The sequence below is a fragment of the Prionailurus bengalensis genome, chromosome E3, assembly GCF_016509475.1.
Source record: "Prionailurus bengalensis isolate Pbe53 chromosome E3, Fcat_Pben_1.1_paternal_pri, whole genome shotgun sequence".
In the NCBI taxonomy this organism is placed as follows: Eukaryota; Metazoa; Chordata; class Mammalia; order Carnivora; family Felidae; genus Prionailurus; species Prionailurus bengalensis.
Genome location: NC_057357.1, coordinates 1550108 through 1570940, shown reverse-complemented (window position 1 = coordinate 1570940; position 20833 = coordinate 1550108). Strand labels below are relative to the sequence as shown.

The 20833-nt window shown below is 57.2% G+C and overlaps 1 protein-coding gene across 1 annotated transcript in view; it reads left to right on the top strand.

Annotated features, from left to right (window-relative positions):
* Window positions 1-20833, top strand: part of CE3H7orf50 (chromosome E3 C7orf50 homolog) — a 123233-nt gene that overhangs the window by 17162 nt on the left and 85238 nt on the right. The window contains exon 3 of the mRNA XM_043559524.1: window positions 2860-2983. Coding sequence (XP_043415459.1) covers window positions 2861-2983 — 123 coding nt within the window. The 5' untranslated portion in view covers window position 2860. The remainder of the gene's footprint in view (window positions 1-2859; window positions 2984-20833) is intronic.

Below are 20833 nucleotides of genomic sequence, written 5' to 3'. Positions count from 1 at the left end.
AAATTTTTAATTTTGAGAGGTCCACCGTTCATTTTTTTTCTTTCGCTGTGTGTTTTTTTGTTTTGTTTTGTTTGGTTTGGTTTGGTGTCCTGTGTAAGATGTAAGAAACTGTTGCCTAATCCAGGGTCATAAAGATGTACCCCTGTGTTTTAGCTCTTACACTTAGGTTTGTCATCCATTTTGAGTTAATTTTTGTGTTTGGTGTGAGGTAGGGCTCTCAGTTCATTGTTCTGCATGTGGAAGGTCAGGTGTCCCGGCACCTTTTGTTGAAAAGACTGTTCTTTTCCATTAAATGGTTTAGGCGCCTTTGTTGCAAATCACTGACCGTGAATGTAAGGAAATGTCTTCTATACCAAGCATCTGTTGTCTCAAAGTCATGAGACATACCATCTCTCAGAACTATTAAAAGAAACCTTTTCATAATATGGAAAAGTCTTTGTCCCTTTTTAGCAAATAGACTTAGTGATTAAACTTTTTAATGATAACTTACAGAAGGAATAAAGATTTAACTTAACTTTTGTGGTGACTGGTGTGTAAATATTTGCTAAACTTTTCTTATTTCCCCAACAAGGTAATTGGCTGATGGAGCCCTTTGTCTTTTCAAAGCCCCTGTGTCAACAGTCTCTTGTTCTTTCACGATTTCTTATTATACTGCTAATTGAAATTTGTAGCCTCTGGCTTTGAATACTTTTTTTTTAGATAAGGCTTAATTAAAGACTGTGGAGCTTGGAATTTTTCTGATTCCACAACAGTGATACTCTTTCAATATGCTATAGTTGATCATAGCCCCAGTTGGGGCAGCAGGAGCCTTCCATGCTGGTTCTGTGTCCTCTGGAACGTGGCCCTATGTTCCTTGACTATCTCCTGCGTTTCAGCACAGCTTGATAACCCAGGTTTTCCTTGCACTTTCCTTGCTCTGCAAAGGTTCCCAGACCGGGAGTCTAAGGAGCTCCCCTCCCCGCTTCCTTTTTCATAGAGGATGGTGTTGAGAACCCAAATCTGGGCTCTCCGTGTACTCTGTTTCTACGCCTTTTCCACTGTGATCACCCTTCATGGTCACCTTTCCGGTAATGCTTTCCCTCTCTGTTTGGTTGCAGGTTACAGTTATGTGTCACGTGTCCTGTGTTTGTGTCCCCTGTAAGCGTGTCACCTGTGTGTGAATAAGTCTCTTGGACTGCGAGGTCTAGCCTGGAGCAGCTCCTAGCACATGGTTGGCACTCTGCGGGTGGTGACAGAGTGACTGGCAAGTGCTGATGTACGTGGGTGGATTGCTTGGTGGCGGGGTGTGCGTGTTTCATTCCACCAGCTGCCCCCTTGACCTAATTTTCCCCTTTTGTCCCCGTGAAAACGGTTTTGCTTAGGGGGAAATCTACATCTCAGTAGCGTGTTCCTGGGGAGCCCACGTTCTCAGAACGCATCCAGCCTTTGCTCGCCTTCAGGGGGCCATCGCCCTCCATCTGCTGTCCCTGCCCGCAGGCCCTTTAGGGGGTCCGGAGGCCCGGCTTTTGCACCTTTGCACCTGCCGTACCTTCTTCATCCGCTCGCACCACTCCCCTCCCCCGACTCCCCCTCCCCCTCCCCCTCCCCCTCCCCAGCCCTGCCCTTCACCGGCTTTCTCCCAGAGGCCTCCTGCCCCTATGTCACCTGCACTCGCTTCTGTTCTACCTTCTCGGTAGCATTCATCCTCACGTAAAAGTATTTTCTCACCTGGACGATAGATCTCTCTTGCCCACCACAAGGGAAGCTTCACGAGGTCAAGGCTCTTGCGTGCCATGCGGTTCGCTCTGTGTTTGGCACCCCGCACAGTGCCTGGCACAGAGTTGGCGCTCACAAAGTATTTGTTGAACTTCTGTCGCTAGAGCTGGTGTTCAGAGAACGACATTGGGTTTCTGTCCCTTTTCCCGTATACACAGCCTTGAACTGCAGGTCTGAAGGTAAATTTTTAAAAAGACGTAGACATAAGTATACAGTATGTGTGTGTATAATTTACATGTGCCTGTAAGATCTGGAACATGGAGAATGTTAACTGGGAGTTAGTTGAGCATGAAAAAACGAAATACATTTTTATAGTTTGTTAGAACGAAAGCTGATATTACTAGACCTTGTAAGTACAGTTTGAAAGGACTGGCGTTAAAAAACACTCCGAGGTCTCCCCTCCCACATACCCCCTCGCAGGAAACCTCTCGGAGGTTCCAGCAGCCACCGGCAGTGCCCCCAGGGGAGGGCTCTCCCTGACCTGTCGGCCTTCAACCATTTCTGTTCCCTGTGGCACGATCCCACGAAGGACGTGGGTTTTAGGGTTCCCGGGCTTTTCCTGGAGCTCTGCACACCACTGTGCTGGAGAAAGCACACCTGTCAGACGCCTCTCACACCGTGTCCTGCCTTATATGTGGCCCGGGTGGTGCCGCTTCCACAAGTCGAGGGGCCCGGCCCGAGCCCATCACTGTGACCGAATGCCCTAACCACGGCGGCGACGGTCGCCTGCAACATCCCCAGATCATGGGCGGTTTGCCTAGGGGATTTGACCTTTCCCCTAACTCGTGTAGATTTTCCATATTTTCTTTCTTTCTTTTAAATTTTGCTTATTTTGAGAGAGAGCAGAAGAGAGGGGCAGGGTTAGAGGGAGACAGAGAATCCCAAGCAGCCTCCATGCTGTCAGCCCAGAGCCTGAGTGGGGCTTGAACTCCCGAACCGCCAGATTGTGACCTGAGCCAGGTGCTCAACCCACTGAGCCCCCCCAGGCGCCCCTGCCTTTGTTTGGACTTTTATAGCGGGAGAGCGCTCTTCCCCTCGGTCACAAATGTGACGTGGCCCAGGACCTCTCGTCACGCACTTAGCAGTTTACCTTCTCTGCTGCAGGATGGCAAAACGGAAGAGAAAAATTACCGAAATGACAGAGAAAAAGAACAAAAAACTGAAGAAGGCGTCAGCGAAGGAGATGCCACCCGCGGCCACACCGGGCACCAGGGAAGCGCACGCCGAGGTGGGCGCACGCGGGGTCCCAGTCCAGAGGGAGGGCGCAGCGAGGGCGGGGTGGGTTACAAGCCTTCGCGCTGCGGGGCTTCTGGGAGCGGCTGTAAGACGAGTAAGAGGGTGGTGAACTTCAGGTTCGAACGCCGCGACCGCCTTTCCTCGGGCACAGCGTCCACCAACCGCCGTTGGGGTGCCGTGCTGGCGGGGGCACTTGTGTCCGAGACGGGAGGCGGCGGGACAGCACGGGCTGCGCTCTCGGGAATGGGTGGAGTGCCGTGCACGCAGTGACGCGTGGAGCGTGGCGGGGAGTCTGTCCTGAGGAATTCAGATCTTGGGGCGTCTGGGGGGCTCAGTCACTTGAGTGTCTGACTTTGGCTCCGGTCATGATCTCAGTTTGGGAGTTCAAGCTCCACGTCAGGCTCGGCTGACCGTGCAAAGCCTGCTTGGGATTTTCTCTGTCCCTCTGTCTCTGCTCCACCGCGCCCCCCCCCCCCCCCCCGACCTTGCACACGCATGCTCGCTCACGCTCTCTCTCAAAAATAAGTAAAAATAAACATTAAAAAAGAATTCAGTCACAACATACAAATGCTCATATTGAATGGGACAGAAGTCTGTTACAAAAATACATGCACTTAAATTTGGTTCCTGGTCTGAGCGTTAACGTTTTTCTTGATTGGGCTGTCTTTACAATTCCTAGTATGCGGTTGATGGAAACAGTGCAGGGTGTCACAAATTCTCCTAGATTGCACATGCAGTAGAACGTGATTAGGCGCGTGTCCCGTGGTGATGCATGCATCTGTGGGCGGGCGCCGCTGTCTTCCGAGGGGACGGGATTTCCTGTGGGTCCACGCCTGCCTGGAAGCACCGAGAAGCTCGTTCACACCGGTGAACGCGGGTGGAAGCGTCGTCTGGGCAGCGTCGCTTAATTCCTTAAAGTCGGAGACTGTTCCTGTGATTTGGGGGCACGTTTGGTCCCAATGTGTTGTTAGAGATCGGCCATTAGATGACAACTTGACGAGGTCCTTCTCCAGTCCTTGTGGAGGAAGAACTGGAAACCGTCTGACTCGGTCGGGGATGCGTCTCTGGCCAGTCGCTGTTGTTTTTTGTGGCACCCGTGATTCAGACCTGCCTCCACTGACGAGAGCCCTGTGGGCTCTTCTGCCCTCAGAAGCGTCCCCAGCAGGTTTCAGGGTGACAGGTGGCTTTTCTCTCATAAGATGGGGAAAGGACCGTGGTGCAGGGGGAGGAAGAGAGGAGGGCCCTCATGACAACGCCAACTCCTGACCGCAGGCCATTCTGGCCTTTGCTCTGAGCAGTTTCGGCGCGAGTACACATGGAGCACACGTGGCGTTAGGGCCCTGGGAGCGCGCTCCTGAGACCACCCGTGCTGTAGACGCCTGGGTGAGTCTCTGTGTCCCTCAGGGGGTGTGCACCCAGTTCGATGGCTCACTGGTCCGGGTCACTTGAGGCCTCCATCCACCGAGGCATCTCTGTGCTTTTGCCAGCTGGCTCCCAGGCCCCCGCCTAGTCCCTGGCGATTTATTTTTGATAGAGATAGAGCACAGGTAGGGGAGGGGCAGAGAGAGAAGGAGACACAGAATCCGAAGCAGGCTCCAGGCTCTCAGCTGTCGGCACAGAGCCCGACGCGGGGCTCGAACTCACAGACCGCGAGATCATGACCTGAGCCACCCAGGTGCCCCTCCTCCATTTTTTTTTTAAACTCCATCCTATCAGGGGCGCCTGGGTGGCGCAGTCGGTTAAGCGTCCGACTTCAGCCAGGTCACGATCTCGCAGTCTGTGAGTTCGATCCCCGCGTCGGGCTCTGGGCTGACGGCTCAGAGCCTGGAGCCTGTTTCCGATTCTGTGTCTCCCTCTCTCTCTCTGCCCCTCCCCCGTTCATGCTCTGTCTCTCTCTGTCCCAAAAATAAATAAACGTTGAAAAAAAAAATTAAAAAAACAAAAACTCCATCCTATCACCTTGGTGATTTTAAGTTTTGTTTAAAACTTGCAGCTTTCCTTTCGGAGTGGCCTGCTTGCCGGCTGCTAGCCCGGGGCAGGCCCCGCAGAACAGGGCGGGTTGACAGTAGCCGTGCACACAGGTTGGGATTTCTGCCTAACCTCAGGGGGACCTTCTTTCTGCTGAGTTCAGGTCATTTTTAAAAGTGTGTGATTGTTTTTTGTTATGAAAGCACACGTTGGTTAAAGTAGATTTGGAAGACGGAAGAGAAGCTTCTGGTTTCTCTTTTGAGGCCTACAGTTTTGTCGGGGTCTGTGGTGTAGTGGACAGAGTTGCTGCTAGAGTCCCGTGCACTTCCGCTTGGTTTTCGGTCCCCGGGGTGTTGACCTGGTGGCAGGCTGGCCCGGCTGAGGAGCAGGAAGCGGTGCGTGGGAACGCGGGCCCGGCCACCAGGGGTCGCCGCCCCTCCGCCTGCAGGCGGCCCACCGTCCTCTCCCGGGAGGAGCTCCGGCCCAGCATGGTTACGGGGCGGGAGCACTCGTAGGGGGAGGTCTCTGAGGTGCGGCGCTTGTGGGCTTGTGTCCCAAAGACCCCTTCTTACATTGCCGGGGCCGGTCTCCCAGGGAGGGGCTCTTCCAGGCGGACACACCTTGGGCTGCGCTAATAAGAGGATTTCTTCACTCTGCTTTTCGTGGGAAATTATGGAAAAGCCACGTCAGGCTCATTTTTAAGGAAAGCACATGGAACACTGCACCTAATTTTGAGGCGGGCGGGTGGACCAGGCCTGGAGAGCACATCCCATTCCCCTGGGAGCTCGTGGAAAAGTACTGTGCTGTCCTCCCCCGCCCCCCCTCCCCCGCCCTGCCCTGGCTGCAGGATCAAGCCCCAGAATCCATCCGCATGAGGAACAGAGAAGCCTCTGTCCCCACTTGGACCAGTGTGCCGTCCTCCCGGGACCGGCCGTCTGGATAGGCCCGTGGGAGCCCGTGTGGCCACTTCCCACAGCACAAGAGCCCTGAGCCAGTGCCAGGAGGGCCAAAGTTTCCCCAGGGCTGGCCCTCCGTGGCCCCGGGGCAGCCTCCTCAGAGCCGCGCTTCCTGCTGGGAGGGGAGCCTTGGCACACCCAGCGGACTCCTCTCTGGCCCTCTTTTGTGCGCTCAGCAACGTAGGAAGCCGTTTGTGTGGCCCCGGGTGCTCAGAACCTCCCTTCTTTGCGCATCTCACCAGCCCGTTAACCTGCCGAGGCCCTCGCCACCCGAGGCCGGGAGAGGGTGTCTGTGACGCCCCCGGCACGGGCCGAGCCCTGCTAGTGCCTCCCTCAGCGCCCTGGATATGGTTCTGGCCGGCCGGCCCGCCGAGGGCCTCACTGGAGACCTGCCGCCCACACCACGCCCTCTCCCGCCGTCCTGCTGCATGAGGGACGCGGGAAGTCGGGTCCATGGGCGCATCCTCTGCACCAGGGAGTCTCTGCCCGCTTCACGGCTTCTTGAAACCCTCCCCCGAGCCTGGGCGTCGGGCCGTACAGGCCCGCCTTCAAGCTGCTGGGCCCCTTCCTTTGAGACTGTGCCGAGGGTTAAATCTTAGACAGCAGGCGTGTCCCGAGAGGTTGCCGACCCGTCATCAGTCATCAGTTGGGAGTGGAAGGGGCAGAAGCCCAGGGGTTGCTCCCGAGGGTCTCCCCACCACCACCGAGGAGATAGTCCACCGTTCGGTCTTGTCCCGGACAGCGAGCCCCACGACAGGGAGACATCACGCGGCTGCCCCACTCACGGGCCAGTCAGGCCCCTGCCAGCCTCGGTGGGCACCTGGCAGGGGCGCTGCGGTGCCCAGGCCCTTGGTTGCCTGGAGGTGGAGGTGTGGCTGGCAGTGAGCAGGGCCCTCCTCCCCCGTCTCTTGGGTGAGAACCCCTGCATTTGCACGAGACCGTCCTGATCACAGCGGAGTCCTCAGGCCCAGTGGCTCCGGGTGTGGCCTGTCCTGGTCTCACACACGAGTTGACCGGAGAGGCGGCCGCTTGCCCAGTCGCTCAGCTCTCAGCTGGTTGGGACAGAGGAGGGACTCCCACTTGGGCCTCCTGTGTCTGCTTCCCTTTCGGAGCACCCAAGGAAGACAGGGACCCACGGGGTGCCTGGCCTCACTCCTTAGTGTAACTGGGCTGAGGGCTGCCGGCCAGCGGGCGGCTCAGCCGTGTGCGGGGACGGCGAGGCCCAGCACCGTCTAAGGAATAACACGGCTCCTTTGGGGCACCCATTTCTGCACTGCTGTCAACGCGGGTGTTGTGTCGGGAGAAGGACCCCGGATTTGTCCGGCAGACCACCCCACGCTGGGAGTGAATGCGTTCCTGGAGCCTAGAGGGCACGGTGACAATAGCAAGCACTTTTCTTGCAGAATGTGACGTGCCGTGCATCAGCTGGGTGGCTCCCCAGTTCCCCATGCCACCCCGCGTGCTCTGTGTGTTTTCACGGGCCCGACTGGAACGTGGCCGGTGACAGCAGGGCTGAGAGAGGCTGGGCCCCGCACCGCCACACCCTCAGCGGCCGTGGAGTGGAGTGTCGCCTGTCTGGAAGGGAGACACCTGCTCCGTACGGGACCACCCTCTTCTCTTCGTTTGTGATCTCGAAATCGGGATAGGAATTACGTGGGTGTCAAGCCGGCGAACGCTTCCGAAAACCGTCACGCGAGGTTGTGCACTTCGCGGCCTTGAGAATTTGCTCAGAACCAAAGTACTTCTTCCTAATGGTGTTTGCCTCAAGAAATACGCGGGTCTGGCAGTGGAGTTTTGGTTGTGAAAGTAGCAGCTGAGGGGTTGCCAATCGTTACAGGCAGCTCCCCGGGAGCCTGAATTCCCCTGTTGGCGTTGTCTTTGTTTTCTCCTTTGTGACTACTGAACGCGGACTTGTCAGCCAGTTAGTTATAAAGTGATGGCCGTGCAGGGCTGGGGGAGTTGGAGAAAAGGGACCCAGAGAAATTCCCCGATAGCCCCGAGGCTCCCGGTGAGGTGTAGGGGACCGAAGTCCCCCTCGTCCTGTCGTGGTGACCTCTGCTGCCTCCTGGGGGCTTTCCTTTTCACTGCCCAGTAATGTCCCACCCACCGCACGTCCCACGTGTTTGTTTCTCCGTTCCCTGGTCTTTGGACTTTTAGCTCGTTTCCACTTTGGGGCTATGGGGAGTATGCTGTGACTGTATGCGAGGTTTTCTGTTTTCCTTTCTCTTGGGTAAATTCTCAGGACTCAGATGGACCACAGTGTACGTGTACGTTTACTTTTTTATTTATTTTTTTAAGAGAGCGTGAGTGGGGGGAGGGGCAGAGAGAACGGGAGAGAGAATCTTAAGCAGGCGCCACGCTCAGCACTGGGCCCCGCACAGGTCTCGATCTCACAACCCTGATGGCCTGACTGGTGCCAAAATCAAGAGTCGGTCACTCAGCCACCTGAGCCACCAGGCACCCCGTGTGTTTACGTGTGCGAGGAGCTGCCAGGCCGTCTCCCACGCCGGCACGCGGGGGCGCTGGTGCTCTGTGTGTTTGTCAGCACTTGGTGTTGTCGGTATTTTTCGTTTTGGCCGCTCTCGGGAACGTGGTTGTGTCTTCCTGTGTGCGTGGTTTTCACAGGCAGCTGCTTGAGGCGTAACTGACGTGGGGGAAACCACCCGCATTGAAATAATTTCTCGTAGTTTCTGCCCCGGTCGCTGACGGGCGTGAGCATCTAGCAAGCCTTGTTTCTGTGCGTAAGGTCCCGTTGGTGAAGTGCTCGCACAGCTCTCTTCCCGCTCTTAGTGGCGGGTTTTCTTACGGTGGAGTGTTGAGAGTTTGTTACCTATTTAAGATGTAGGTGTTTTATCCGATTTCCGTTTTGAAGCGCATTCTCTCCTGATCCGTGGGTCCCCTTCTCATTTGCCAGCAGTGGCTTTTGAAGAGCAGGAGTTCTGACTTCTGATAAAGTCTGACTTAACCTGTTCTTCTTGTACGGTTGTACTTTGGTTGTACTTTCTGTTAACACGTCGTCAGGGGCGTGTCCGGAGATGCTTCCAAGTCCGCAAGTGTGGATCTTCGTGGATCTTCCGAAATGTTAGGATTTCCCCGGGTGGGGCGGTGGCATGTCTCACGGCCGCCCTCTTAACGGTCAGTTAACCTCGTTTCCCACGTGGATGCGCCTGCCCGGCACCGGAGTGCCGTTGTGCACGTGTGCGACCTCTTCTCTGGGCCCCCAGGGGCCGGAGCGGCGGCGGGACGGCGTGTGGCCAGTGCCAGGGAAGAGACGTCCGAGGCCGGCGCTGGCATCTGCCTCCCCTGTGTGCCCTTCTGCAGCCCGTTTTATTGGTGTTGTCCTGGTCAGCAGTGGGACTGAGACGTTTTTCAGTCACTTATGGGGCGTCTTTGTCCTGTGAGTGTCCTCACCACATCTCTCTCCTCTTTTCCTGGTGCTCTGGTTGCCTTTTTGTGCACGTTTTACACATGCTTTGTCCCAGTTTGACTTTGATGACGACACTCTCCGTGCGTGCAGGCAGATGTCAGTCCTCATCCCAGAGATAATGGCCGCCTTCTCCCTCCCACCGTCACTTACGAGCATTTTCTCTTCTGTATTTTCCTCTCAGCTGGGCTGCACAGCAGTCCATAAACGTGTTATATTTAACTTGCTTGTCACCGCGCTGCTCCCTTCTTCAGGTTTTATAGGCGTGTTTTAATATTGAGTAGAGTAAGTACCTCCAGTTGTCATGTGGACCCTGTTTTTGGATGTTTTCACCTAGTTTCTTATTTGTACGAGGTTTGGAATCAGCTTGCACGTTTCATGAAGAGTCTTTCGGGGCGCCTGGGTGGCTCCGTCGGTTAAGCGTCCGACTTCGGCTCAGGTCATGATCTCTCGGTGCGTGAGTTCGAGTCCCACTCGGGCTCTGTGCTGTCAGTCCAGAGCCTGGAGCCTGCTTCAGATTCTGTGTCTCCCTCTCTCTCTGCCCTTCTCCCGCTCACACTCTGTCTCTCTCTATCAAAAAAATGAATAAACGTTAAAATATTAAAAAAAAAAAAAAAAAGAAAAGTCTTTTGTGCTTTTTTGAGGTTGTTTTTATGTCATTCAGACGATCATGCTTCTCTCCTAGGAGATTTGCGTGTCTCTCCAGGAGCAAGTGACCTGGGCAGGGTCCCTGTGGCAAGCACAGGGCAGATCCCATCGGTCTGTCTTTCCCTGTCACACGATATCAAAATACACAAACTACAACTCAGGAATGGAGTCTGGGCCCCCGCAGAGGACACTCCCAGGCCTCCTGGGCCCGCTCTGACCGTCTCCGCCCGGCCACACGGTATGCCCTCTTCTCCGTCCGGGCAGAGGCTGTCTGTCCCACCTTCCTTTCAGAAATTGACCTTTCTGGCCTGACCAAGCTTTACGTTTTCTTCTATCCACTATGTCCTCACACTCCGCATGGTGAGCCTTCACCTAACTGTTCTGTAACCAGTCAAACCCAGCAGCAGCTCATGGGGGTCAAACTGGGACGTGAACTTGTTGAGCAAGTAGGTATTAAACACTGGTTTTTGTGTTGCTATGGGAAGAAGTTTTATTTTAACGTTGAATTAACTTAGGTGTTTTCATATATAGTAGGTCATAGCGTTCATGGTTATGTATTTTTTTCAACCAATTCTAATAATTTGTGGCAAGAATTCTTCAGTTTTATAAAGGAAGGTGAATCAGGCAAGATGATCTTTTCTTTTTTTTTATTATGGGGGTTGGGGTAGAGTTTAGACGGCTTTAGGACGATGGCCTCCTCTTTGTCGTTACCTGCACTGGCTTTTCTCACATATAACTTGCAGTAAAACAACAGCATGTGTGTCAAATTGTACGTGTTTGAGACAGAGCCATGGTTAAGTCACCGTGTCGCTTAGCGTCTGGGTTCACAGCCAGCGGTAGCTGTTGGGGTGGAAAAATCACACAGAACGTGAGAAAACCCAATGATGGACGAGTTGTGACCTTGGAAGTAGGGAGTGTCTCTCGCCGACTTCCTCCCATTTGCATTAAGAGGCGAACGGCGATTGGATTGGCACCAGAGGGCAACCTGGCACAGGCCGGATCTCGGCTTGGGTGTTTCCATACAAACAGAAAGGACCTGTGTCTGTGGCTGTTTTCATCTCAGTACACGCGTGCGGAGCACTGGGTGAAATTTAACGTCTGTACATGACTAAAAACAATCTCTCAGGGGCACCTGGGTGGCCTAGTCGGTTGAGCATCTGACTTTGGCTTAGGTCATGATCTCACGGTTGTCGAGTTTGAGCCCCACATTGGGCTCGCTGCTGTCGGTCAGAGCCCGCTTCAGATCCTCTGTGTCTGTCTGTCTGTCTGTCTCTCTCTGTCTCTGCCCCTCCCCCACTTGCGCTCTCTCTCAAAAAAAAACCCAAAAAACAATCTCATTCCCCCTGCCCCCCCCCCAGAAGTAGACTCTCCCCCTTAAGAAAACAATAAAGGTCTATTATAAAACCAGACACATCTTTTTAGCTCTTACTTCTCTCAAAAGGTGAGAATGTCTCAAGAAACCAGAGACTTTAGAAGCACCTGGCTGGGCCAGAGTGTGCGACTCTTGACCTCAGTCAGGGTCCTGAGTTCAGGTGCACGTTGGGCGTGGAACCTGCTTCATTAAAAAAAAAAACAAAACAAAGCAAAACAGAGACTTGGAAGTTCTTCACCGGAATCTTAGCTTTCACGCTCCGCGGCTGGTGGAGGATGCCATTTTATACGTTCACACGCACAGAGCACACTCACTTGTAGAGCACACTCACGCATAGCAGACTCACAGCACTCACGTAGAGCACACTCCCACGCGCCGAGCACACTCCCACGCGCCGAGCACACGAGGCCCACACGGAGGCCGTGCGGGGCTCTCCGGCAGAAGGGTGCTCCGGAACTGTGGAGAGGCTGAGGATGCCCAGGATGGCTCTCTGCCGCTGGGCTCTCCACCTCGCCTGGGGGGGGGGGGGGGGGGGGGGCCCTGGCCTCTGAGCCCGTCCCCTCAGCCCGGGAGGTGGCCAGAGCCGAAGCCCCTGACTTCCGGGCACCGGCGGGTGGCCTCGGGACAGAGCGGGCCCCGTGTCCTGCGATGTCTCTGGGGACTAGCTTCTGGGTACCGCTCGGTTTGGGTCTGCAGATGCCCCGTTTCGTCAGTTCTTTGACGCTTTATGAAAATGGTCGTTTTTTGGTCTCTCGGTCAGTGTTTTTGGTCGCCATCCTTCCCCCACCTGGCCAGAGAGTGGGTCTGAGGCAGATCAGGGCTTGGCAGATCTCTCCTTTCGGGCCAGCGTTGTGGGCCATGTGGTCTCCGTCACTGCTCAGGCTGCCCGTGTGGGGGCAGAAGCACACAGACGGCACGTAAAGAAACGGCCACGTGCAAATGCGGTGTACTTACCCCGATAGGCGGGCACAGGGGACTCGGCCCAGAGCGCGCATCCCCCTGCTGCGAGGCGTCCGGCCCGCCGGCGCTGGCCTCTGGAGCAGTGCTTCCTGACAGGGGTCTTCCTGCCCCAAGTTCCTGGGTCTCCACGGTATGAAAGGAAGCCCGGGGATTGTACTTTGGGTAAAGGGTGGCCCATATCTGGGGCCCTGGGAGGCTTGGCAGGCCTCTGGGTTTGTCCCGGGGACCGATGACGGCCCTGTGTCATTGCTGCGGGGGAAAGGTTGCCGTGGACACCGCCACACGGAGGGCTAATTAGGAAAACAATACGGCATCTGTGACCGGCAGGAGGACGTTCGGTTTGAAATATAAAATTAGTATCTGTGTAGACGGGAAGTTGGACCACCGAGAGAGTGGTCCTAACGTGCCACTTCCTGAGCGCGGACACTCGTGTTCTCTTCTGGACGCAAGCCCCGGCGGTCCAGGGTGCAAGCGTGGGGCCCTTTGGCCACCTGAGTGGCTCCTCTGTCCTGTGTGGATGTGGAGGCCGCTGCCTGAGCTGGCTGCGGCTTGCTGGAGAAGCGGATACACGTCCGCGGAGCACGGAAGCCGTGACTGGAAACCGCACGAGGAAGCTCGCCGGAGGGTTCCAGAGGCTGCGGGTGACGCAGAGGACAAAACCTTCTGCGGGCGTGCTAGGGGGCATCTGGGTTCTCCCCTGCTCAGCCGCCACGGGACGGTTGGGGGGCCCGGGGGCCTGAGGCCCGTTTTAAGGAGCTGACCTCAGGGTGGTGCGGCTCGTTGTGCGGCGAGTCCCCGACGCTGCCTGTAAGCGCTGGAGGGGCTTTCCGGTGTCACAGCGGGCCGTGTACCGTGCACGCACGCTCCCTCCTGCTCTCTGTCACACCCGGGAACGGGGGCCGAAAGCACAGGGAGGTAGATGTTGGCCTCGGTGGGGCGGTCCCTGAGAAAGTCAGCCATCTAATAAACGGGCGAGTTCACCTGTCCTTGGGCAAGTCCAGCCGAGACAGGGTGGATGTTTAGGGGTCGCGCTGGGAGGCTTCCTCTGGGAGGGGGCTGGAAGTGGTGCCCTGGGAGGCCCTTCTAGTGCTCTGGGCCCATTCCACCCGCTCTGTGTCCCCTGGAGCCAGGCGGTCCCTTAGCAACCTCTGATGATACCACGGGACCTTCTCCACGCGACGGGACGGGCCTTCTCCCAGCCACTGCTGAGCGTCCGTGCTCGTGCTTGCGGGTGTGCTCCTGTGTGTACATTCCTGCGTGCGCTCGAGTGCTGGCGTGTGTGTGTGTGTGTGTGCGCGCGCGCGTGCACCCGTGCGTGTGCCTGCGTCTGAGTGCAGTTCTGTCACAGCTTGGATCGCTGTAGCCGCCAGCGCGGTCAAGGCTTAGAAGTGCTCTGTCGCTGCACAGCTCCCTTGGGCCCTACCGTTCTAACCACTCACCCACTGAGTGAAGGACATTTGGGTCGTTTCCAGATCGTGGCTTTTGGGGGTAAAGCTTCTGTGAACACCCCCGAGCGGCAGCGCTCGCTTCTCTGGGGAGATGCCCGGAGCACGGCCGCGGGCCGGGCCGGCTGGTGAGGCACGTTTTTTGAGGCCCCTCCAGCTGTCCCGAACACGCGGCTCTCCTCCCTTCCGCTCCCGCCGTCACCGTGCGCGAGGTGAGCTCCTCAGCACGCTCACCAGCGGTCGGTGTTTCTGTTCGTTATTTCAGTCGTTCTGATGTCTGTGCTCACATTTCAAAGAGGACAGCCGGAAGCGCCCTGGGAATTAACTTCCCGCTCGGGGATGGGCGACACGTGCTCCTGGCTTGGAAACCGCCGTGGGCTGGTATTGGCGTATTGCCCCGGCCTCGTGGTGGCGCCGCCCTGGTGGGCCCAGCTGTGATGTGCCCTTGTCCGCCCTGCCCGCGTGCGACATCCTTTTTCTCCAGGGGCTTAAGAGTGGTGGTCTTCACTGGGCAGCGCTCAGAGTTGGCTGGCACGGGTCCGCGGTCTGTTAGGCCGGCCTCGGTGTGCCCCACGGTCTCCACGGTGGAGACACGGTTTCTCCAATCACTTGTCACATCTGGAGAATTGCAGAAAACCTAGAAGCTGATCAGCTTCCCTGCTGCCGTGGAGACCTGGCAATTGTCATTCTGGGCCAGAGAAAACAGGCTCCCCGCCCCCGCCCCCCCACCCACCCCCGCCAGCCCCGCCGTCCACCGGCCATAGCTAATGCCCTCACTGCTGCGGCCGTCAGCCCGGGAGATGTGTGTAACTTTGCCTCCTTGTGCTCAGCAGAGAGCAACTCGGCAAAGTGGAATTTTAAAAAAGCAACGTTTGTTGTTTTTCCTGAGTTATACATGGCCAATGTGAAAAAGAAAGAAGGAGAAACTACAGAAAAGCACATGGAAGGAATCAGGCTGACAACCTCGCGGTGAACGTCGCGGACATGTTCTCCATGTTTTCGCGGTGGGTGTACTCTATTTAACATATACGAGAGTACCCACATCGGCTCTGGGTACTAGGGTTTCCGTGTTTTCTGGTACGACCAAGAAGACGGTAGCTCGTGGTTGCTTTCATTTCAGCTTCTTTGATCACGACCGCAAACGGTCATTCTCCATGTACATGTTGGTCATTTGCTTTTGCAGCTTCTAGATTTTTTACCAGGTCTTTTGCAAAGTTGACCTTCTCTGTATTGATTTGAAAACGCTGCTCATGCTAAGGGTTCTTCATCTTTTTTTTTTTTTTTTAAGAAAGAGAGGCAGGGAGAGAGGGAGATCGAGAATCCCAAGGAGGCTGCACACTGACAGCACAGAGCCCGACATGGGGCTCATCTCACAAACCATGAGATCACGATCCGAGCCGAAATCGAGTCGGATGCTTAACCAACTGAGGCACCCAGGATCCCCCTTTCATCTTTCTTTTACATGTCAGGTAGTTTTCCAGTCATGTTACTCTTGTTTATGCCTTTTGCCCTAAGCAGACAGCCCCTCTGCCTCTCCCAGCCCGCAGGAGCTTCTGGGCCCTGCACCGGCCTCCCTGGCGAAGGCCTTGCTGCCTCCCCACACCCCGTCTTGTCCCGTGCCCCCTCGGGGTTACGTTTCTCCAGCCATTAGAGAAAGACGAGGGTCGAGCAGCGAGGCATCACCAGGGGCCTCCCGTTCGAGGGCTGGCTTCTCAGCCTCTGCCATACTTGGACCGGCTCTGCCCCCTTGGCTGGGGCCGGCCCTGGGTTTCGACGGCCGGGTTTAGCTTTCACTGGTGATGTGGGTCCTTCTACGTCTAGTGTCTCCAAAGGCAGATCCCAGGGAAGCTGAGAGTGGTTGCCTGGGGGTTATCAGCACGCGCCCCTGTGGGTGAAGTCCCCCCACCGACCAAGTACTTGGCCCCACTGAGCCTGTCTCCTGTTGTCTAGGAGTGCCTGGCAGCCCTCTGGCCCTGGCTGGGCCAACACTACCTGTGTTGTTGCCCGCCTACAGTCCGTCAGCCCCGCGGGACGGGCTCGGGTGTGGCTCCCGCACCATGCGGTGCTGGGGTCTGAGTCATTCTTTGTGGGGAGTGGGTGCATGTGGTTCGGGTCCCCTCAGACAAAGGTGAGGAGGGAAGAGGTTGCCTGGTGGACAGAAGGGAGTCTTTGCTGGCTGTGCACCCGGTTAAGTGCCGGACCCTGAGACGTCGCCACAGACGGGAGCCCAGAAGCCAGAGCCAAGTTAGGGCCTGGTTGGGGGAAAGGCCGTGGCCCTCAGCCCTGGTCCAGGCTCTGACACTGCCCCCAGAACAACCGTGGCACGTTAGTTAACTGCTGCCGGTTGTCATGCCCGAGAGCTCACTGTGCTCGAGGGAGGCCGTAGGCTGCATGGTGACCTGGGGGTCAGGTGGCATGGGGGCTGTGACCCCTAGGAGAGTGAGCTTGGCTCGGTAGCCGTGTGGGAGTCACCAGAAAAGGGCTCTGTGCCAGTGACCTGGAGCCTGTCAGGTCGTCAGCCTGTCGTGAAATTTTAGGTCACGCACGTGCGTAGAGCCCTTGCCAGTCTGGTGGACTGGCTGACGTGAGAAACACCCTGTCCCGCTTCAGGCGCGTGAGCGTGTGGAAAAAGCGTGACAGCAGAACCGTATGGCGTAGCTGAAAGCGAGCCACGAGTGAGAGATAGAGAAGCTCGAGGCCAGACTGGTGAGCGAAACTGGAGCCGGCGGGCCCAGAGTCATCGGAACCGGGCTCGTGTTCTAACAGTGGCACGGCCACGCGAGGTGGCCCGGCCCCTCACGGGCAGGTGGTGGAGCCGGACTCCGGCCCCGAAGCCAAGAGCCATAAATTGGAAAATCCTACCCATTGGGCAGATAGAGCAGGCAGGCAGGGTGGACGAAGAAAGAGCCCGTGATGGAGAATCAGAATCCCAAACCCATGGCGTGCGTGGGGGCCAGACCCAAAATTTCAGTGACCCGCGACCTGGGAGCCCCCAGCCAAGAAGTTCACCGGGAGACTTGTTCGGACCTCCGGCAGATATCAGTGCAGAACCGGCCCCCGGGGCGTCCCACGGAGAACGGCCCTCCTGAAGACTTCCACGGCGGAACAGCCCGGTCCACGGGACCACGGGAGGAGGGAACCGTGGTGACAGTCCGCCAGCAGGACGGGGGACGGAATTCACGAGAAACACGAGGCAGGGCACCTGGGCGAGGCTAAATGGGTTTGCGGTTTTGGGGGGATGAAGGGAGGGAGAGTCAGCATTCTGTCCCGTCTCCCCCAGCCTGGGAACAAACGGGAAGCTGAAGCGGAATCTGACTGAGACAGCAAAGGCAGAGGCTTCGGCGTGGAGCCCAACAGCGGGCCCAGCGGGCCGAGAGAGGCGAGCACCTGACCGGGTGTGCAGAGTGCAGGGCGGCGGGGGCCCGGCGGGGTCCCTGTGGCGCTACTCCTCAGGAGTGCAGAGGGAGGGGAGGGACGGTGGCCAAGGGCAGGGTTTCAAGGTGACCTGGCGTGTGTGTTGCAGGGGCGCGTCTGGTCCCTAACTCCCGCTGGTGCCCAGCACGGCAGCCCGGGGGGGTGGGGGGGTGACAGGCAGGGCGGGGCTGGCTGGCGGGAGGGAGCGGGGTCCGGGGCCCAGACGGCCGCTTCCCAGGCTGTCACCCCGAATCCTGGCAAATGGGAGGCCCGAGGTCGTGGCCTGAAGCTGACGTGGGAGGTGTGCTTCACCGGGAGTGACGTCGGATGGCAAGAGTGGTTTCTGGGAGTTTTCCGGTGTCTACAGATCGTGAACCAGCAGCGTTCTTTCAGGGGAGAGCTTGGCCGGGGAGAAAGATGGAAAATGAGTCAAATCTTGGTAACTTTTTCCCACGAGACGCTGCCGCGCAGCCTGGGGTCCCACCGGGGACACCACCTAGCGGACTGCCGGGCGCACACGTTTCTTGACCTGGCTCCTTTCTCGGGCCTTCGTCCTGGTCGTGGCCTGGATTGTCCGCAGCGCCCAGGCACACCTGGGAGGCGGGGGAGGAACCCGCTCGCCTGTCTTTGCCGAGAGCGATTCGGGGGCGCCCGCATCTGTGTGTGAGCGGCCTGCTGTGTGCGCCGTGTGGCCACACATCGTGCCGGGGGACCTGCGGACCTTCGCCGGCCCGGCACAAGGTGGTCGTGCCGACCGGCGTCCGAGAACACCGACAGACGAGAAAAGAGCTGCTTTCGGATAAGTCGCGCACGCCGTGTGCCCTGGAAATGCTTCGCCTGTTGACTAAAGTGGCCTGCAAACAATGAAAAAAGAAAGTTAACGGAGGAGGCCCCCTCCGGCTGCTGACGTCGGCGCGTTCCGTTTTGCGTGTCCTTTCCATTCCGGAGATGCCGGTCTGGGCATGCGTCTCTCGCACGTGAGCTCTTCTTGTGTTGCTCGATTTACGCCTCCAGGAGCGTTCTTCGTGTTTGAAGGCAGAGCCCCCACCCCACGCCAGGCATGTAGAGCACAGCCATGGTGAGGAATGCAGAAGACGTGGAAAAGCCGAGAGAAATGTCTGGTGCGTGAGCACATCTGTATTTTTACGGACGTGCTTAGCTTTCAGGCAGGCGGGCACACTTCACTTCATCACGTGAGTCTGTGAACCCAGCCAGGATCCGACTGTCACTGCCATTTTGGAGCCCTCCACCGGGCCCCCGCCCCCACCCCCCCGTCGCCCCGTCCCCGGGTTTGGGTGGCTCCACTCCATCCCCTGCTCTCCTTCATGCCCGGCGTCGTCACCCCCTGTTCCACCACAGCCCTGGGAGCCCCAGCCCAGACTCTCCCCCCTCCTGCCTCGGAAAGCAGAGCCGGCCCGGAACCTGGCCTCCCGAGTGAGTCTCTGCTTCGGTGGCTTGTTTTTTTGTTTTTCTTCCCTCTTCGCCTTAGAGGGGGTGTCCTGTGGTCTCGAGAGCTCTTGGCCCTGGCGCGCGTGGGTGTTTTAAAGCTATGGGGAAATTCTGCCCCAGAGGTGCCAGGAGCTGACTGGTGACGTGTGTGCGCGCCTTCCCAGGTGGTTTTGCCCAGGGCCGCCAGGCCGCTTCCTTCACCAGAACCACTCTTCTGTAAGGTCACGCATAGTGATAAAACAACATGCTTCCTGCCTTGCCCTCCTCCTGCTGGAATTATCGCCACTTCCTGGCTGTTCAGAGGAAGCCACTAAATTTGTTGTTTTCAGTCGAGTGGACACCACATTTATTTAAGGAAGCTTATTTCATTATAACGTTCGCTAACGTTTATAAGGAATATTAATCGCTGGCTAATCAGACAACGTGCGCAAGAAAGCTCTCCCGTTTCGGGTCTGAAATACCGGAATGGGCAGATGAGCCTGAATATTTGTTCAGTCTTTTCAAAATTATTTTTGTAATGGTATGAAAACATTTCCCAGGATGGAGTATTCACAGCTGGGAAAACAGTCGCCGCTTTGAAGATGGTTTTCCCAGGCACAGAGCTCACGTCTCCTGCTGCGAGGAGCGTAAACAGTGTAACAGTGCCTAGTGAAACTTGCCGTTCTCTTCGTGAGTTTTCGTGGCATACGATGGCCTTCTTCCGGCCAGGCCGCACGGTCCCCTGTCGGGAATATGCGTTTACAAACCTGGAGGAGACCGAACGGCAATCTGCCCAAACAGGCCAGGGAAGCAGGTGCGGGTGTCGGACTCCCCGGGTGCTGAGTAGCTCACTTTGTGCTCATAGCTCGTATCTTTCAAGGTTGAGAATGAAAGTGGAGGTTGAAGTCTTGGCTCTCACCGACCCATCAGGTTGGTCTGGACGATGCCGTCCTTACCTCCCCCAAGCCTCTGTTGGCCCCAGGGCCCCACACGTTCGCTTGGACTCCACACAGCCGCCACCCGAAGCCCCCTGGCCTGGGTACCAGGTCGTGGTTCGGTGCAGGTCGGAAGCGTGTGGCTGCTGGACATCAGGCTGGGACGACTGTCCAGGGCCCGCCACCGGGAATACCGCAGGTGGGGCACGGGGCTCAGCGTGCAAGATGGGCTTGGTGACTGTGTTGGAAAGGAACCAAAAAGTAGGATCTAAGGAAGTCTGAGGTTTACACATCTGTATCAGGGTATAGGCCAACGCCCGAAGCACAGAGAGCCCGAGATCCGGTACCTTAAGTAGACTAGAAGTTTATTCCGCAGGCCGGGGGTGAGTAGCCAGGAACCCAGGCCCCCTTCGCCTTACTGCTCTGTCTCCCCCTGGGGTGCTGTCCCTGCTGTGGGGTCAGCGGTGGCTCGCTCTGCACCAGTGTTTTAGTTCCGGGGCAGGGGACAGTCGGAGCGAGGGTCAGTGGCTTCATCTTCACAGAGGTGGCTGGGACGCTGTGTGCCTTCCGCTCACGCCCTGCTGGCCCCACCCGGGTCATTGGCCCGTCTGGCTGCAGGCGAGGCGTTGACCGTCACCCCCGCCTGGGCAGCCGGGAACCCGGTCAAAACTGGGGGCTGTGTTCCCAACGGCAGGAAGGGAAACGTGGGCGCTGGGGGAGTCTGCCACGGGCGGGACCGCCTCGTTGTCAAGTCCCGAGGGGAGGCCTGCGGGCAGCGCTTAGTGCCTCGGGCTTGTTGGGTGACCTGGGTTTCGGCATGGCAGCGGCACGCGGCGTGACCTTGGCACCCGGCTTCTCGCTGATGGTACGTCCAATGGGGATCGCGCGCGGGTAGCTCACAGGCAGCCACAAGGGTGTGTGAGATAACAGATGGAATGGCTGACGCGGTTCTTGCCACGGGTAAGTGCTTAAGAAGTGGCCGTTGCTCCTGTGCTCATTGGAATGAGTGACACTGTGGTCACACGCATCCCTTTGGGATGCGTGGGGTTGATGTTTGCCTAGGTGGCCCAGAAGCGGATTTGAGCAAACCTCTGCGTTTGCTGAGGGCAGTTTGGTGACTTAGCGCTCTGTTCACATTATTGCTATAAAACCCGGTAAGTAGAGTCTGGCTGCGGCATCAGAACCCGCAGAAGCCTCCCACTTCCCTTCCCCTTGACCTGACTCCTCTGTGCTCCAGCATCACATCTGAGAAGTCGGGGTGGCCTCAGACCCGGCTCGTGGCAGGCAGGGGA